The 20,390-nt window shown below is 47.9% G+C and overlaps 1 protein-coding gene across 1 annotated transcript in view; it reads right to left on the bottom strand.

The window, feature by feature from the left end:
• Positions 1-20,390, bottom strand: part of LOC140409297 (sperm flagellar protein 1-like) — a 151,096-nt gene that overhangs the window by 49,690 nt on the left and 81,016 nt on the right. The window contains exon 3 of the mRNA XM_072497677.1: positions 4,021-4,180. Coding sequence (XP_072353778.1) covers positions 4,021-4,180 — 160 coding nt within the window. The remainder of the gene's footprint in view (positions 1-4,020; positions 4,181-20,390) is intronic.

The raw sequence follows: 20,390 nt of genomic DNA, 5'->3' as shown, positions 1-20,390 counted from the left end.
TCATGCAAGAGTGCCTTTAAGAAATTAATGTGTAAGCAATGTACCTGTAAGAAAACAGTGATGTCAGAGACTGTGTGGAGCGCAGCTCAGTTCAGCCATTTTGAAGTTTCAGTTTTGAAAAGTGCCTGGTTGGTTTTGCTGAGAGCAGTTTAAAAGTGACTGGTTGTTTTGCTGTGAGCTGATTAAAAGGAGAAAGCCAGTTTGAGACAGCAGCTTGAGAAGTTCTAGTTTGCTGTGAGCTGATTCGTTGGAGAAAGCAGTTTCTGTGTGTCTGTGTGTGTCCAGAGAGCTACAGGAAAAAAACAAGGTGCTGGAGCTGAAATCAACGAAGCATATATATCTCTGCCATTCTGCAGAAAATATATATATCCTTTAACCTGATGTGACTTTGTTTAAAGGTGTTAAGTCTCTTGGAAGTTTGAAGGAACATTTTAAGGAGTTATTTACTGTTGCAATATTTTCTTTGAAATAAGGGGTGTTAAGAGATCCAATGTTTATTTAAGATGTTAAGTTGAGTTCATGGAATAAACAGTGTTTTGTGTTTAAAAACCCACGTGTCCATAATTGTAATATCACACCTAAGAAAAGCCGTGTGCTAGGAAAAGCAACAAATCCATTAAGGGAGAGGTTGGTTGAACTCCATGATACATTTTGGGGTTCTTAAAACACCTCGCCAATAACAATTGGGGGCTCGAGGGGGATAAAAATCTATCTATTGGATTGGCTTTTGTGAACTTAAAGACAGTGAAGGATTGCTGCTTTTCCGGTGTGGTATTTTAGTTTAAGTGGGGAGAGTGTTGTGAACAATGGCTCTTTAAGAGGCTCAGAAGTTTTTCGGGGTGGAGAATATCACACGTAGTACTTTACAGACAGAAACGAAAAGCAGACTGTTAGATTTGGCAAGAACATTGCAGTTAACATTACCTGACAAAATGCGAAAAGGTGAGGTAATTATGGCAGTGGTTAAGCATTTAAAGTTGCCTGAGATAGAGTTTGACTCATTGGAAATGGCAAAAATTCAGTTGCAAATTAAACAAATGGAACATGAGAAAGAATTAAAGCGGCTGGAATACGAGATTGAGAGAGAGGAAAAAGAAAGAGAAAGAGAGAGAGAGGAAAAAGAAAGAGAAAGTGAGAGAGAGGAAAAAGAAAGAGAGAGAGAGAGGAAAAACAAAAGGAGAGAGAAGAAAGGAGAAAAGAAAGAATAGCCCTGGCAGAACAAAAAGAAAAAGAAAGGGAGATACAGATCAGGGAAAAAGATAAAGAGAGAGAGTTTGAACTTCAGAAAATGGCAACGAAACATGAAAATCAGTTAAAATTGGCAGACGTAAAGGGAAACGTACAGTTGGATGATAGTGATGAGGATGGTGAGAAAGAAGGTCATAGTCGAAGGCTTGGTGGGAATCTATTTAAATATGTCCAAACATTGCCAAGGTTTGACGAGAAGGAAGTGGAAGTCTTTTTCATTTCATTTGAGAAGGTAGCTAAACAAACAAAATGGCCACAGGACATGTGGGTGTTACTGATTCAAACAAAGCTGGTAGGTAGAGCTAGTGAAGTGTTTGCATCACTACCGGAGGAGGTATCTGGAACGTATGAGGAGGTGAAGAAATCCATCATATGAGCTAGTGCGTGAAGCTTACAGACAAAGGTTTAGAAATTTAAGGAAAGAATTTGGTCAAACATATATGGAGTTTGAAAGGCTCAAACAGAGTAATTTTGATTGGTGGATAAGGGCTTTGAAAATAGACCAAACGTATGAAGCTCTCAGAGAAATTATACTTTTGGAGGAGTTTAAAAATTCAATTCCTGATGTAGTGAGAACTCATGTGGTAGAACAGAGGGTTAAAACTGTGAGATTAGCAGCGGAAATGGCAGATGATTATGAATTCGTTCATAAATCAAAGATTGGTTTCCGACATCAGTTTCAGCCGGTGAGGGATAGAAACTGGGGACATGAGAAATACTCAAGTGGTAAAGGTAAAGGTGATCTGATGGGAGACAATAAAGAGAGTATACCTCAGATTAAAAAAGAAATCCAGGAGGGTGGAAAAGAAATGAAAAGTTTCAGATGTTTTCACTGTAATAAACTAGGCCATGTAAAGTCACAGTGTTGGTGGTTGAAGGAAAGCACTGGGAAGGCTGATGTGGTAAAACAGGATAAGACAGTGGGGTTTGTTAGAGTGGTAAAGGAAAGCCCAAGGGAAGCGAAGGAGGTGCAAAAGATTGTACAGCCTGTTCAAAAAGTAATTGTTAAGAAGGTGCCAGATGTCTTTAAAGAATTTACTTGTGTGGGTAAAGTTTACTCATGTGTATCAGGAGGAGCAGGTAAGGAAGTCACAATTTTAAGACATACAGGGGCTAGTCAATCTTTAATGGTAAGAGATGAGGAATTATGTAGTTTGGGAAGAATGTTGCCAGAAAAGGTGGTGATATGTGGAATTCAGGGTGAGAGGAGGAGCGTTACATTATATAAGGTAAGGTTGGAAAGTCCAGTAAAGAGTGGTGAAGTGGTAGTAGGAGTAATAGATAAACTATCTTGTCCAGGAATACAGTTTATCTTGGTAAATGATATAGCTGGATCGCAGGTGGGAGTGATGCCTACTGTGGTTGATAAGCCAGTGGTAAATCAGACAACTGAAGTGTTGAAGGACGATTATCCTGGGATTTTTCCAGATTGTGTAGTAACAAGGTCGCAAAGTCACAGGTTAAGACAAGAGGAGAAATCAAAGAGTGAAGTTGAAGTTGAAGTGCAATTATCAGAAACGATTTTTGATCAGATGGTTGAAAAAGAACAAGAACAGGTGGAGGATGAGGCGGATATTTTTAGTTCAGGAAAATTGGCGGAGTTACAACAGAAAATTGTAGAAATAAAACGGATATATCAGAAAGCATATACGGAAGAGGAATCTGAGACTACACCATAAGAACATAAGAACTAGGAACTGGAATAGGCCATCTGGGCCCTCGAGCCTGCTCCGCCATTCAATGAGATCATGGCTGATCTTTGTGGACTCAGCTCCACTCTCCGCCCATACACCCTATCCCCGAATCCCTTTATTCTTTAGAAAGGTATCTATCTTTTTCTTAAAAACTTTTAAAGAAGGAGCCTCAGAGTAATACAGAGTGTTATTACCGTAAAAATGATGTCTTGATGAGAAAATGGAGACCTGTACATATGCAGGCGGATGAAAAGTAGGCCGAAGTTCATCAAGTAGTATTGCCGGTCGGGTATAGAAAGGAGGTGTTGTGAATTGCACATGAGGTACCAGTGGGAGGTCATTTGGGAATAAGGAAAACTCAAGCTAAAATCCAGAAACATTTTTATTGGCCTGGACTACATAAAGATGTAGTTAAATTTTGTCAATCATGTCACACATGTCAAGTAATAGGGAAACCTCAAGCAGTGACAAAACCAGCGCCCTTAATACCCATTCCAGCATTTGAGGAACCTTTTACAAGGGTCCGAATCGATTGTGTAGGACCGCTTCCTAAAACAAAAAGTGGGAATCAATATCTTTTGACTGTAATGGATGTATCTACTAGGTTTCCAGAGGCCATTCCAGTACGTAATATTACAGCTAAATGGATTGTGGAGTTTGTTCGGAAAATGAAGGGAAGTTAGACAGCGCTTTATTCGTAAATCAAAGTGTTTGCAATTCTTAGGATTTGCACTAAATCTTGCTAATTAGCCGCTGGGGGCAGTGAGTTGCATTTGGGAGAGACAAATGATGGAGGGTTGTGGCGAAAACGTGAATATGTTGAATGCAACCACATAGCTGGGCCAAATGCTATCTATTGTATCTGTTGTTAAAAAAATCTTATGAATGTAGAGGTAAACCATCGCCCAAAGCATGAGGAATGGCTCTTAAACAAAGTATGTTGGAGAATGGTCTCCTCCTGCTTCTATTTTCCATGTAAAACCTTTCCATTCATTCAACATGATGAGCTAGTTGCTGCAGCTCCGCCAAAAAACAAATCCTTGGCAGTTTTCTAGAAGTTTCTGGCATTTCTCCATACCTGTGGTGATGATGCCATCTTATTCTTTCTCTCTTTTAGCTTTTCTCCAATCTTCAGTCGTAATGTGCTCAGCACAAGCTCCACAACTCCGGGAGAACACTGGGTAACCTTGCGAACCACGTCATCGGGGATGTAGAAGTTGAGTCTGTTGAAAACTTTCCTACATTCAGAATCAAAAGAAACTTTTAAGTTTTCAACCACGCAATCAACTCCCCAATCAACTCCACTACAGAGTGGCTGAAAATGGGACGGAAGCAAGGTGGGAAGGAGTACAGGTCCACAGGTCACTGAAAGGGGCAACACAGGTGGAGAAGGTAGTCAAGAAGGCATATGGCATGCTTGCCTTCATTGGCCAGGGCATTGAGTATAAGAATTGGCAAGTTATGTTGCAGCTGTATAGAACATTAGTTAGGCCACACTTGGAGTATAGTGTTCAATTCTGGTCACCACACTACCAGAAGGATGTGGAGGCTTTAGAGAGGGTGCAGAAGAGATTTACCAGAATGTTGCCTGGTATGGAGGGCATTAGCTATGAGGAGCGGTTGAATAAACTCGGTTTGTTCTCACTGGAACGACGGAGGTTGAGGGGCGACCTGATAGAGGTCTACAAAATTATGAGGGGCATAGACAGAGTGGATAGTCAGAGGCTTTTCCCCAGGGTAGAGGGGTCAATTACTAGGGGGCATAGGTTTAAGGTGAGAGGGGCAAGGTTTAGAGTAGATGTACGAGGCAAGTTTTTTACGCAGAGGGTAGTGGGTGCCTGGAACTCGCTGCCGGAGGAAGTGGTGGAAGCAGGGACGATAGTGACATTTAAGGGGCACCTTGACAAGTACATGAATAGGATGGGAATAGAGGATTACGGACCCAGGAAGTGTAGAAGATTGTAGTTTAGTCGGGCAGCATGGTCGGCATGGGCTTGGAGGGCCGAAGGGCCTGTTCCTGTGCTGTACATTTCTTTGTTCTTTGTTCTTTGAAGCAGATTCAATAATTACTTTCAAAAAGGGATTGACAAAATCCTTGAAAAGGAAAGCAAAATCTCAGGGCTGCGGGGAGCCAGGGAGTGGAATTAATTGGGTAGCTTTTGCAAGAAGCCAGCAGGAGCATGACGGGTTGAATGGATTTGTTAAGGCTGTAACATTAAATGATTCTACTGCAGCCACACAAACGTGCACAACAGATGTGCTTGGGTGCAGGTGTTTGGAAATGGAAAAGAATAATAATGTCAGGGATGAACGTTGAGAAATGACGGGCGGGATTCTTTTGGCTGATGTCGAAAAACGCGAATGGGCGGAGAATCGTTTGTGACGCCAAAATTGTGGCGGGTGCCAGTTTCACACCAATTTATAATTCTCTGGTGCCTCGACAGTGGTGTCAATCTGTTCCGCTCCGCAAGTACAGTAAACACCATCGACATATCATTAGCAAGCCTGACCCGGTATTCTTTGGGGGCCTCCATGATACTCTGCCCCCACTGGGGCGAATTCCCGATGGCGAAGTTCACTTGTGCCTTTAAAAATCGAGAAACAGGCGCCGTGGCAGATGAGGGAGAGAAAAGTGGTAGGTCACGGAGAGGCGCAATCATGGGCTGTCGGGCTGGACACTGGGTGGGCCAGGGGGTTAGGGGGGGTGTGGTGGTGGTGCACATAACCATGAGATGGGCTGTGGAGCCGGAGTGACTCCCATGGGACTGGGGCGGTGTCCAGGCATGGGCTACCACCGGCGCGACCTGCAAGGCAAGTCACCTTCCTGTACACCAGACTAACCACCCACCTTGGCTCCTGGTTCTGCAGAGCGACACTGGCTGTATTTGAGCCCCCACCGCTCTGCCCCATCACCCTGATATTCACACATACTATTCACGACACCCTATGCTGCGCTTGCTCATGTATTTGCTTTGTTTGGCCCCTTGTTCCGCACTGTAACCAATCACTGTTTTGTCGATGTACCATTTTTCAATGTTCTCTGATTTTTTAAAATAAACATTTTATTGAGGTATTTTTGGTATGACAACAACACCAAAATAAACAATGTACATGAACCTATAAACATAGTGCAAAAGCCATCTCCCTTCCTTACAGGTTCCACCTTTATGAATCCCCTACTCTGAGCTAAACTAACCCCCCCCCGCCCTTCTGCTGCCGATTAATTTTCCGCAAAGAAGTCGACGAATGGTTGCCACCTCCGGGCGAACCCTAACATTGACCCACTCAAGGCGAACTTAATTTTCTCCAAACAGAGAAAGCTAGCCATGTCCAATAGCCAGGTCTCCGACTTCGGGGGCTTTGAGTCCCTCCAAGCTAATAGTATCCGTCTCTGGGCTACCAGGGAAGCAAAGGCCAGACCATCTGCCTCTTTCTCCTCCTGGATTCCCGGATCTTCCGACACCCCGAAAATCACCACCTCTGGACTCAGTGCCACCTTGTTTTTAACACCGTGGACGTGACATCTGCAAACCCTGCCAAAATCCCCTAAGCTTCAGACATGTCCAGAACATGTGGACATGGTTCGCTGGTCCTCTCACACTCCTGTCTTCCACCCCAAAGAATCTGCTCATCCGGGCCACTGTCATGAGAGCCCGGTGAACGATCTTGAATTGTATCAGGCTGAGCCTGGCACATGTTGTGGATGCGTTGACTCTACTCAACCGTCCTCTATCTCTCCTCCCATCTCCTCCTCCCACTTGCACTTCAGCTCCTCGGTCTGCGTCTCCTCTGACCCCATAAGTTCCTTGTAAATGTCAGAGACGCTCCCTTCTCCTACCCACCCTCTGGAAATTACCCTGTCCTGAATCCCCCTTGGTGGTAGGAGCGGGAAGGTTGACATCTGTTTACGTAGGAAGTGCCGCACCTACAGGTACCTGAATTTGTTTCCCCTCGCCAACCCAAACTTCTCCTCCAGCGCCCTCATGCTCGGAAAGCTCCCCTCTATAAACATATCCCCCATCCTCTTAATTCCTGCTCTCCGCCATCTCCGGAACTCCCCGTCCATACTTCCCGGGGCAAAGCGGTGATTATTACAGATTGGGGACCAGACCAATGCTCCATCTGCTCCCACATGTCTCGACCATTTCCCCCAGACTCTCAGGGCCGCCACCACCACGGGGCTGGTGAAGTACCGTGCCAGCGGGAACGGCAGAGGCGCAGTTACCAACGCCCCCTGACTGGCGCCCTTGCATGAAGCCGCCTCCATACGCTCCCATGCCGACCCTCCCCCCACCACCCACTTCCTGATCATGGCTATTTTTGCTGCCCAGTAGTAGTTACTAAAATTTGGCAGCGCCAGCCCGCCCTCCCCCACGGCTCGGCTCAAGCATTACCTTTCTTACTCGCGGGGTCTTTCCCGCCCAAACAAAGCCAGTGATCACTTTGTTGACCCGTTTTTAAAAAGACCGTGGAATAAAAATGGGGAGACACTGAAATACAAACAGGAATCTCAGGAGGACCGTCATCTTCACCGTCTCCACCCTCCCAGCTAATGACAAAGGAAGCCCGCCCATCTCCGAAAATCGTCCTTCATTTGGTCTACTAGTCGGACCAGATTTAATTTATGCAGCCCGTCCCATTCGCGCGCCACTTGGATGCCTAGATACCTAAAGCTTCCCCCTACTAATCTAAGCGGCAGCTCTCCCAATCGCCTCTCCTGTCCCCTCGCCTGGATTGCAAACATCTCACTTTCCCCCATATTTAGCTTATACCCCGAAAACCGGCCAAATTCCCCTAGAATCCTCATGATTTCTTCCATCCCCTCTATTGGGTCTGATACATACAGAAGCAGGTCGTCTGCATTAAGCGAGACTCTGTGCTCCACCCCCCACCATGGATCAGCCCCTTTCAGCCCCATTGAAGCTCTCAGAGCAATTGCCAGTGGCTCTATAGCTAGCGCGAACAACAATGGGGAGAGGGGGCATCCCTGTCTCGTCCCCCGGTGCAGTCTAAAGTAGTCCAATATTATCCTACACTTGCCACAGGAGCCTGATACAGCAACCTAACCCAGTCAATAAAGCCCCCCCAAATCCGAACCATCCAGTACCTCCCACAGATATTCCCATTCTACCTGATCAAAAGCCTTCTCTGCGTCCATTGCGACCACTACGTCCACCGGGCATCATGATCACGTTTAATAGCCTTCTGATATTGGCCACCAACTGCCTACCCTTAACAAACCCCACCTGGTCCTCCCAAATAATGTTCGGGATGCAATCCTCAATCCTGGAGGACAAGTTTGGCCAGCAGTTTGGCGTCCACATTCAACAAGGATATCGGCCTGTAGGACCCACACAGCTCCGGGTTCTTGTCCCGCTTCAGGATCAGCGAAATGGTGGCCTGTGACATCGTCGGGGCAGCACCCCTCTCTCCCTTGCCTCATTGAACATCCTCATCAACAACGGTCCCAATATCCCAGAGAACGTTTTATAGAACTCCACTGGGTATCCGTCTGGCCCCGGGGCTTTACCCGACTGCATGGCCTTCAGACCCTCGACTATCTCTTCCAACCCAATCAGGGCCCCCAGCCCTTCTACCAGCTCCCTGTCCACCTTTGGGAAATTCAGCCCCCCTAGGAAGTGCCTCATCCCCTCCGGCCCCGTTGGGAGTTCCGACCCATACAGCCTACTGTAAAAATCCCTAAACGCCTTATTCACCCCTGCTGAATCTCCAACCAGGTTCCCATCTCCATCATTTACTTTTCCTATCTCCCTGGCTGCCTCCCTCTTTCTAAGCTGCTGTGCAAGCATTCTGATGGCCTTCTCTCCATGCCCATAGATCACCACCTCGCCTTTCTCAACTGCTCCACCGCCCTCCCTGTGGTTAACAAGCCAAAACTCCGCCTGTGACCTCTGCCATTCCCTTAAAATCCCTGCCTCTGGGGACTCCGCATACCTCCTATCGATCTGTAGTATCTCCTTTCCCAGTCGATCCGTTTCTGCCCTGTCTACCTTCTCCCTGTGGGCCCGTATCGAGATCAGCTCCCCTCTAACCACCGCCTTCAGTGCTTCCCAGACCACTGCTGCTGACATTTCCCTCATGTCGTTGACTTGCAGGTAGTTCGGAATGCATTTCCTCAGCCGCTCGCAAACTCCTTCGTCAGCTAAAAGTTCCACATCTAGCCTCCAGTGCGGGCGCTGGTTATTGTCTTACTAACCTGCAGGTCAACCCAGTGCGGAGCATGGTCTGAGATTATGATCGGCGAGTACCCCGTGTCCACCACCCCTGTCAGTAAAGCCCTGCTCAGAATAAAGAAATCAATCCGGGAGTACACTTTATGCACATGCGAGTAGAAGGAGAACTCCTTCACCCTCGGCTGCCCAAATCTCCATGGGTCCACCCCCCATCTGCTCCATGAACCCTTTTAGTTCCTTTGCCATTGCTGGCACCCTGCCCGCTTTTGAGATTGACCGGTCTAAGCCAGGGTCAATAACTGTGTTAAAGTCCCCTCCTATGACCAACTTGTGCGAGTCCAGGTCCGGTATCTACCCCAGCATCCTCTTTATGAACTCCACATCATCCCAATTTGGCGCATACACATTTACTAATACCACCTGCACCTCCTCCAGTTTCCCACTGACCATAATGTACCGACCTCCCACATCCGAGACTATTCTACCCACCTCAAACACCACCCGCTTATTGATCAGGATCGCGACCCCTCTAGTCTTTGAATCTAGTGGCGAGTGAAAGACCTGACTGACCCAGCCTTTCCTCAATCTAATCTGGTCAGCTATTCTAAGGTGCGTCTCCTGCAACATTACCACATCCGCCTTCAGTCCCCTCAGATGCGCGAACACGCGTGCCCTCTTGACCAGCCCATTTAGCCCTCGTACATTCCAGGTGATCAGTCTAGTTGGGGGGCTCATTGCCCCCCCTTCGCCGATCAGCCATCCACTTTTTTGGGCGCCCCCACCGGCCCACGCTCAGGCAGCCTCCACCCCCAACCTCCTCTCCGTCCCTTAGCACAAGTCCCTCCCTCGTCAGCAGAACATTTCCCTCCCCCCCCTAGTAACAACACAATATAGCTCAACTCCTTTAATAAACCTAACATATGCACCGCCCCCACTACGCTTCCATAAGCTAGCCCGCCCAGCTAGCTTGGTGGCCTCCATCCCTGGCGCCGAAAAGTCTCCCACCTAATGTTCCCCCCTCCCCCCCGCTCATACATACTCCAACATGACAAACAATCCCAACACAATTGCCAGACAGAAAAAACAGGAAGAAAAAAAAGCGCTAACAAAGATCAAGTAAGAGATCCAAAATCTTAACAAGCACACCTCCATCCCCCAACAGTGCAAATGTAAACCTTAACTCACTCAGCTCTGCCACTGGTCCCAAATCAATACAGAAGGCATTACAGACAGCTTCCCGAAAATGAAAAACGAGAAACTTTTAAAAAAACATGAACGTTGCAGCAAAATTCAAAAGTTCTCAGTCCACCACCAGTCCTTTCCTTTTCGCGAATTCCAGCACGTCCTCAGGTGACTCAAAATAAAAGTGCTGTTCCTCGTACATGACCCAGTCACGGGACGGATACAACAGTCCGAACTTCACCTTTTTCTTAAAAAGGGTCGACCTGATCTGGTTAAAGCCCGCTCTTCTCCTGGCCACCTTCCTACTCAGGTCTTGGTAGATCCGCAGGATACTGTTGTCCCGTGTCTGCTTGGCCCACTGTAGAATGCGCTCCTTATCCAAGTACCTATGGACTCTCATCACCATTGCACTCGGAGTGGTCTCTCATTCGCCGCTTCCTCGTGAGTGCTCTGTGAGCTCTGTCCACCTCCAACGGTCGGGAGAATGCCCCATCCCCCAGCAGCTTCTCAAACATGTCCGTGATGTATGCCCCAGCGTCTGCTCCTTCGGACCCCTCCGGGAGCCCAACGATTCTCAAGTTCTGCCGGCGGGACCTATTCTCTAGATCCTCCACCTTCTGCAGGAGCTTCTTCTGCTGGTCTCTCAGCATCCCCACCTCCAACTCCACCGCAGTTTGGTGTTCCTCCTGCTCAGCCAGCGCCTTCTCTACCTTCTGGATCACCCGATCTTGGGCATCCAATCTAAGCTCCAGCCGCTCAATTGACTCTTTTATCAGGTCCAAACAGTCCTGTTTCTGCTCAGCGAAGCCTTCCTGAATAACTTGCATCAGCTGCTCCGTTGACCGCTGGGTCGACAAGCCAGAGGTCCAGTCCTCGCCATGCTATCTCCTGTTTCAGCTTCAGCCCAAGCCTTCTCTGTCTTTCTGTTTCTGCCTTTACGAGCACTTCTAGTCCTACTCTCCATGCACCAATGTGGGAATTCAGTACACAATTGCCTCTGTCATTAATTTTTCAATTCAAGTCCGGTAGAAAATCGGGGGAAAAGGTCCAAAAGTCCGACCCGAGCTGGAGCCACCAAATGTGCGACTTACTCCTTCATAGCCGCCACCGGAAGTCTTCAATGTTCTCTGTTGATTATTCTTTTGTCTACTATGTATGTTCCTCGGCCGCAGAAAAATACTTTTCACTGTACTTCGATACATGTGAGAATAAATCAAATCAAATCAAATATCCCAGCCCCCACCCTCCATCCCACCACCCTTTCATCCCATCCTCCGCCATACCACCTCCCCAACAGGCCGCCACCCAGCGGCGGCGCATCACACAGCCCACCCAAAGGCAATGCTCACCGTAGCCGCTACTAGAGGGCGCGAAGTGTACCGCTGGCAAGGGCAGCGCCAACAAGTGGTACCCTGGCAGCTGGGATGGGTGCCAGGGCCAGAGTTCCCTTGGGGACCAATGGGACCGGGGTATGGGGATGGGGGGGGACAAGCGGGATCAGGCCGCGTACCAGCAGGGCCACCATCTCGCCTGTTGGACCTGGTTGGACACGGGGAATACGCACCATGTTAACACGTCGGCCTTTTGCCCCCTGCAGATAATGGATGTTGTAATTCAACCGGATACGGTATACTTCCTCCTAGTCGCTGCTGCCCTTGGGGATGCTCTGCAGGTGCATGAGCTGGAGCTGCGCGAGGAGGAAGAAGCTGCAGCAGCAGAGCATGCCCCAGAGGAACAGGAGTCAGCCGCTGAGGATGGAGAGCCGGCCGTCCAACAGGCCAAGGAGGAGGAAGTACAGTGCAGGCACTGCATGAGTCCTCTTGTGTAGTGGCAGCGCCTGTCATTCGAGGACCTACCGGATGATTTATTAGAGACTCCGGCTGAGCAGGGAGACAGTGCGACATATCTGCCAGATCATGGTGCACCTGGCACTGTGGGGTTAAGGGGAAGGACACCCACTCCCGGTGGCCATCAAGCCGACAGTAGCCCTGAAATTTTATGCCACAGTCCTTCCAGGCGCCGAGTTGGTTGCCTGTCTGGGATCTCTCAGAGCTTGGTGCATCCGTGCCATCACTGTGGTCCTATATGCACAGTTGGCACAATACATCTACTTCAATGTGGACCAAACGCACCAGGATGCCAGGGCAATAGGATTTGCCGCCATCGTCGAAATGCTCCGAGCCCATGGGGTGATCGATGGGGCGATCGACGGGATGCATGTTGCCCTATGGTGCCCAATGGGCAGCACGGTAGCACAAGTGGATAGCACTGTGGCATCACAGCGCCAGGGTCCCAGGTTCGATTCCCCGCTGGGTCACTGTCTGTACGGAGTCTGCACATTCTCCCCGTGTCTGTGTGGGTTTCCTCCGGGTGCTCTGGTTTCCTCCCACAGTCCAAAGATGTCCACCGATCGGCATGCCGGCCTCTCTGAAGGAGGACCTCTTTTCCTCCGCTGCCCCGCAAGATCGATCCGCCATCTTCTTGCAGGGCGGCCGCGGGGAGGACGGCAACCGCGCATGCGCGGGGGCTTGGAACGGCCTCCGACACTCTGGTTTTCACTTCGGCGTCGGGACTTAGTCTCCCAATGGGAGAATTGCGCCCAGCAACTTCCAACTCGACAGCTTGCAACTCTGCACGCAAGTGTGTGCGTGTTGTGAAGGTTGGACACACTTTTATATTTTTACCTGGGTGGGGTTTTAACCCAATAAAAATGACCTTTTGCTTTAAACTCAAGAAAGCTTGCCAGACTAGTTTCTTTGCAATGAGAGACCAAATGTTCAGCGCAGACATGAAGTAAATTCATCCTTCATGTACACAAAAAAAATCCGTTGCAGTCAGGCTTGGACTGGCATAATCGAGGAATCATTTTTACACCTCCTCACATGACCATAATAACGTCAGTCTGGGCTTTTACTATTTCTGCACATCCATGATGCACATCAGAGTCGGATCTTTGATATTCTTTATTGCTAAACAAATTATTTATCATACAGTCAGCTTGTTATTTACATTTGTATCTTTTTCTTTCCAGCTCCTAAAGATGGACAGGGGTGTAAACCTGTGGTGATATGCATCACTGTAAATACACAAGGGGTTAATGTAAATACACTAAGACTAAGTAAACACTAGAGGGAACACCAGAGACATCACGACATGTATACATACAGCTAATGAATACATAGAAAGGAAACGACCAATGGGCAGTCAAGACACCCAGAGGTCATGAACTTTGGACTCATACATATTATTTGGTATTGTATAATCATCACTGTCATCATGATTTGTACATGTCATCACTTATCTACCTATTTTGTTCAATTTTCTTTTACACTGTACAGAAAATATGTAACATGAAAAAAGGGGGGATGTGGTGATGTGCATTACTGTAAATACACAAGGGGTTAATGTAAATACACTAAGACTAAGTAAACACTAGAGAGAGCACCGGAGACATCATGACATGCAGACATACAGCTAATGAACATATAGAATAGGACACGACCAATGGGCAGTCAAGACACCCAGAGATGACACTACCACAAGGGGGCAACCCATATAAAAGGACAGGGCACACATGCTCTTTCTCTTTCCACAGGCGACACTCAGAGAGGACAGGGGCAAATCAGAAGCATCACACCCACCGCATGGCTTAGAGCAGACTGATTAGTTAGACTGAGTTACTATAGCAAGATTAGCAGGAGAGTCAAACTCAAGTAGGAGAATTGTTAACTGTTCAATAAATGTGTTAAACCTATGTCTAAGTCTGAACCTTCCTTTGTCAGAGCATACATCAAGGGAGCAGCTTATGCTACATGAAGAAGCATAACACAACAAAGCCGACATTGGAGGTGGCAGGGGGAGGGGAGAAAGTGGGAATAGCCACCATTGCTATACTTCTGGATCAAAATCCTGGAACTCGCTTCGTACACCACATAGACTGCACTGGTTCGAAAAGGCAGCTCAGGGACCTCTCCTCAAGGACAACTGTCCTCTCATTAAGGACAATTAGGATGGGTAATAAATGCTGGCTGAGCTAGTGAAGCCCACATCCCATGAATGAATTAAAAAAAGTGGACAGGCAGAACGTGCTGGGAGGTTATTTGGCTTTAGAAGGCATCACATCGCAGTTATTGGATTGGATTGGATTTGTTTATTGTCACGTGTACTGAGGTACAGTGAAAAGTATTTTTCTGCGAGCAGCTCAACAGATCATTAAGTACATGAGAAGAAAAGGGAATAAAAGGAAATACTTAATAGGGCAACACAAGGTACAATGTAACTACATAAGCACCGGTATCGGATGAAGCATACAGGGTGTAGTGTTAATGAAGTCAGTCCATAAGAGGGTCATTTAGGAATCTGGTAACAGCGGGGAAGAAGCTGTTTTTGAGTATGTTTGTGCGTGTTCTCAGACTTCTGTATCTCCTGCCCGATGGAAGAAGTTGGAAGAGTGAGTAAGCCGGGTGGGAGGGGTCTTTGATTGTGCTACCCGCTTACCCCAGGCAGCGGGAGGTGTAAATGGAGTCAATGGATAGGAGGCAGGTTTGTGTGAAGGACTGGGCGGTGTTCATGACTCTCTGAAGTTTCTTGCGGTCCTGGGCCGAGCAGTTGCCATACCAGGCTGTGATGCAGCCAGATAGGATGCTTTCTATGGTGCATCTGTAAAAGTTGGTAAGAGTTAATGTGGACATGCTGAATTTCCTTAGTTTCCTGAGGAGTATAGGCGCTGTTGTGCTTTCTTGGTGGTAGCGTCGACGTGGGTGGACCAGGACAGATTTTTGGAGATGTGCACCCCGAGGAATTTGAAACTGCTAACCATCTCCACCTCGGCCCTGTTGATGCTGACAGGGGTGTGTACAGTACTTTGCTTCCTGAAGTCAATGACCAGCTCTTTAATTTTGCTGACATTCAGAGAGAGATTGTTGTCGCTGCACCACTCGACTAGGTTCTCTACCTCCTGTATTCTGACTCGTCGTTATTCGAGATCAGACCCACTATGGTCGTATCGTCAGCAAACTTGGAGATAGAGTTGGAGCCATATTTTGCCATACAGTCATGTGTGTACAGGGAGTATAGTAGGGGCTAAGTACACAGCCTTGCGGGGCACCGATATTGAGGACTATCGTGGAAGAGTTGGAATTTGAAAAGGATAAAATCAGTAGTTGAAAGTAGAGTTACCCCAACCCCATCCATCTCCCATCATCTGCACAACATGCATATTTTGCTGGATAAACTCAGCAGATCTGGCAGTATCTGTGGAGTGTTAGGATACCGGACCAGATCCCAACCGTTGTTAGGATACCGGACCAGATCTCAACCTTTGTTCGGATACCGGACCAGATCCCAACCTTTGTTCGGATACCGGACCAGATCCCAACCGTTGTTAGGATACCGGACCAGATCCCAACCGTTGTTAGGATACCGGACCAGATCTCAACCTTTGTTAGGATACCGGACCAGATCCCAACCTTTTGTTAGGATACCGGACCAGATCCCAACCTTTGTTCGGATACCGGACCAGATCTCAACCTTTGTTAGGATACCGGACCAGATCCCAACCTTTTGTTAGGATACCGGACCAGATCCCAACCTTTTGTTAGGATACCGGACCAGATCCCAACCTTTGTTCGGATACCGGACCAGATCCCAACCTTTGTTAGGATACCGGACCAGATCCCAACCTTTTGTTAGGATACCGGACCAGATCCCAACCTTTGTTCGGATACCGGATGAGAACCCCAAACAATTATTTTTTAATTTTCAAAACTGTGAGGAAAGGATACTTCACCCCAGGAGTGATAAGTCTGACCAATAGGTATCCTTTGTGTTAAAACAAACTAATTTAAATACATAATTAACCATATTATCATCAAAAAGAATCGCTTTACAATTATCAGCTAAAGAGTTCTTCAACAAAAGGAAAAACTTGAACTTCATACCTGTTACTAATTCCAATTAAGCAACCCAATACAGTTCAAATGCCACCTATAAATAAAGTTAACAAACAGAGTTGTTTCTTAGCTGTATAGAGACTTTTCGACAGAGTTCCTTTCAAGAGCAGAACCAGTAAACGTCTGAGCAACCTATAGCATTTAACAAAACTGCTGACTAACTTAAATTCCTTGTCTCGTCAGATCAAATCCTATGACAAACTGCAAAACTACAGACAGACCTGGCTGCTCCAATCATTTACATAATCTGTATCCCACTAAGATGTCACATGCCTTGCTTAACTAGGACTAGTTAACTAGGACTAGGATCGTGGGCAGCATCATAGCACAAGTGGATAGCACTGTGGCTTCACAGCGCCAGGGTCCCATGTTCGATTCCCCGCTGGGTCACTGTCTGTGTGGAGTCTGCACGTTCTCCCCGTGTCAGCTTGGGTTTCCTCCGGGTGCTCGGTTTCCTCCCACAGTCCAAAGACGTGCAGGTTAGGTCGATTGGCCATGATAAATTGCCCTTAGTGACCAAAAAGGTTGGGAGGGATTATTGGGTTACGGGGATAGGGTGGACGTGAGGGCTTAAGTGGGTTGGTGCAGACTCGATGGGCCGAATGGCCTCCTTCTGCGCTGTATGTTCTATGTTCTAAAATAGGACTAAACACCATTCCACTCAGAAATTATCTACTCTCCAGGGAATCTCCAGCAATCATAACAATATCTCATTAGCCCTCCACATGTAAACAAATGGATAGAATCAATCATAACCTCACCTTCTACGACTCCTTAATTACAGCTTTAGCAGATACACAGTCTGCATACCTTAAGCTTACTTTTTTAAAAATATGGCTGCAACGAATATAACATTACTGCCACAAATATGAAATACAATTTATATCAATTTCTTACATTCATCACAGGGAAGAGAAACACATTTGACCAAGTCCATGTGACCCTTCTACAGAACTAAAAGGGGATAGAAATGTCAGAAGGTCATATAGGAACATTAGAGGCAGTGGCACAGAGGTATTGTTGCTGGATTATTAATCCAGAGACTCAGGGTAATGATTTGAGGACACATGTTCGAATCCCACTTTGGCAGGTGGTAGAATTTTAACTCAATAAAATTTCTGGAATAAAAATCTAATGATGACCATGAAACCATTGGTTTTTTAAAAAAATGTTTTTATTCTCCATTTTCACATTTTCCTTCAAATTTTACACCCCACCCACAAACAGTAAACGGTAACAAATACAAAATCAATCCCCTTAATAATACCAACGATCCCATCCTCCCACCACCCCAAACAACGGCCCACCTGTCAATATAGGGATCCTATAAAACAAACCCTCCCACGGTGGAAACAAAAAACAAAGGAGAAAAAGAAAAAGGAGTCTGGGACCGCCCGTGGTCACCATTAACCTATAGAGTCCACTCCCCCTCCCCCTACACTCAATGCCATCCAACCTCTGAAAGACTACCATACATGATACCCAAGAGTTGTACACCGCCCCCACCCCCCAGTCTCCAACTCCTCCCGTCCACTGCCTCTTGTAAAGCTCCTCCCCCCAACCTCAATTCCTTCCCCCCCAACTTTCCACCCCGGCTAGACCACTCGGGCCCTGTTCTGCCAGGCTCCGATGGCCGCAGCCCCTCCCCCCACCTCACTCCCGTTCACTGGCCGGCTTAAACCGGCCAGCGTGGAGGCCCCCGCAGGGGTCCCTTTCCCCCTTGCCTGGCCCTAGGAAAGCCCAGAAATCCCCTTTTAGCACACAAACCCCGCATATCCACCTACACCCCAAAGAGCCCTCATTTCAAGTGAAAGTCCCATCACTTCCCTTGTCCAAATATATACAACATTGGCTCCTTTAGCCCATACACCCGCACGCAGTGAAACAAAAAAAGAAGAAAATACAGTCATAAGGTTACATCGGCACATGGCCATTTCTCAATTTCTCAGTTCTGCCACAGTCCTTCTGCCTTCGCAAACTCCTCCGCTGCTTCTGCCGTTCCAAAATAAAAGTCCCTGAGCTTGTAAGTCACCCTCAGCTTCGCTGGATATACAATGCCACACTGCACCTTGCTAATGTACAGTGCCCTCTTCATCCAGTTGAAGGCAGCCCGCCTCCTTGCCAGCTCCACCGTAAAGTCCTGGTATACACGTATACCAGCTCCAGCCCACTGCACCACCCGCTTCTGCTTGGCCCAGCTCAGGACCTTCTCCTTCACACTGTACCTACGGAAGCACAGAGTCACTACCCTTGGCGGCTCACTCGCCATTGGTACAGGCCTCCACGACCGATGAGCCCGATCGAGTTCATATCGGGAGGGATCCTCCCCCTCCCCCAATAGTTTCACCAGCATCGCGGCAAAATACTCAGTCGGCCTCGGTCCTTCAACTCCTTCGGGCAGCCCCACAATCCTCAAATTCTGTTGCCTGGATCTATTTTCCAGGTCTTCCATTTTTCCTCGCAGATCCTTGTTAATGTCCATCACCTTCCGCACCTCCTTCCCCATCGAGGCAAGTTGATCACCGTGCTGCAATAACGTCTCCTCCACTTCCTTCAACGCCCCCCGTTGCTCTCGCACCTCCGCCACTGCGCTCACCACCGCTGTCATCACCGGGGAAATCGCTTCCTCCACCAGCGCACTCAAAACCTCTCTCATCTCCTTCCTCATTGTCTCCATGTATCTTGTAAACTGTCTTTCGAATTCCGCAGCCATCACCTTAGTTATTTCTTCAGCCGTAAGCAATGCGGCCTCCCCTGGTGCTCCAGCCTCCATTTTCCTTGGTGACCCCGCGGTGACCTTTCCACTCCCCGACGGACCTTCAGCTGTTTTCTTTACTGACGTTTTCTTGCTCACCCTCGACATTTTTCTTCACTGTGCTGCCTCTGTGCCTTCTCCCTGCTTTTGCCCCCTCCGTGGACTCTGGGACCGGGCTTAAAGCCCCGAAAATGCCGTTCCCGAATGGGAGCCCTCCATTGTGTGGCCACCTCCTGCCCGCCGTCACCGGAAGTCTGACCATGAAACCATTGTTGATTGTCGTTGAAAACCCATCTGGTTCACTAATGTCCTTTAGGGAAGGAAATCTGCCATCCTTACCTGATCTGGCCGACATGTGACTCCAGGCTTACAGAAATGTGGTTGACTCTTAAATGCCATCGGAAGAGGCAGCACGGTGGTGCAGTGGTTAGCACTGCAGCCTCACGGCGAAGAGGTCCCAGGTTCGATCCCAGCTCTGGATCACTGTCCGTGTGGAGTTTGCACATTCTTCCCGTGTTTGCGTGGGTTTCGCCCCCACAACCCAAAAGATGTGCAGGGTAGGTGGATTGGCCAAACTAAATTGCCACTTAATTGGAAATAATGAATTGGGTACTCTAAATTTATTAAGAAAAAATGCCATCTGAAATGGCTGAGCAAGTCACTCAGTTGTATTCAACTGCTTTGAAAACACAAAAAAGAAATGAAACCGGACCACCTGGCATCAACCCAGGCACCGGAAACAACAACGGCAAACCCAGCCCAGTCGACCCTACAAAGTCCTCCTTACTAACATCTGGGGGCTTGTGCCAAAGTTGGCAGAGCTGTCTCACAGACTAGTCAAGCAACAGCCTGACATAGTCATACTCACAGAATCATACCTTACAATGTCCCAGATACCATTCCTGCGTATGTCCTTCTCACCGGCAGGACAGACCCAGCAGCAGTTGCCTGGGAGTCCTCACCATTGATTCTGGACCCCATGAAGTCTCATGGCTTCAGGTTACATATGGGCAAGGAAACTTCCTGCAGATTACCATGTACTGGCCACCATCAGCTGATGTGTCAGTACTCCTCCATGTTGAACACCACTTGGAGGAAGCACTGAGGGTGGCAGGGATGCAAAATATGCTCTGGATGGGGTGCTTCAATGTCCATCACCAAGAGTGGCTCAGTAGTCACAGATCGAGCTGGCCGGGTCCTAAAGAACATAGCTGCTAGACTGGGACTGCAGCAGGTGGTGAGGGAGCCAGCAAGAGGGAAAAACATGCTTGACCTCATCCTCACTAACCTGTCTGCTGCAGTATCGATAGAAGTGACCACCGCACAGTCCTTGTGCAAACTAAGTCCTGCCTTCACAATGAGGATA

Source organism: Scyliorhinus torazame, chromosome 3 (genome assembly GCF_047496885.1).
Source record: "Scyliorhinus torazame isolate Kashiwa2021f chromosome 3, sScyTor2.1, whole genome shotgun sequence".
Classification (NCBI taxonomy): domain Eukaryota; kingdom Metazoa; phylum Chordata; class Chondrichthyes; order Carcharhiniformes; family Scyliorhinidae; genus Scyliorhinus; species Scyliorhinus torazame.
The sequence above is the reverse complement of the archived record's forward strand: the minus strand, read 5'-3'. Positions and strand labels throughout refer to the sequence as shown.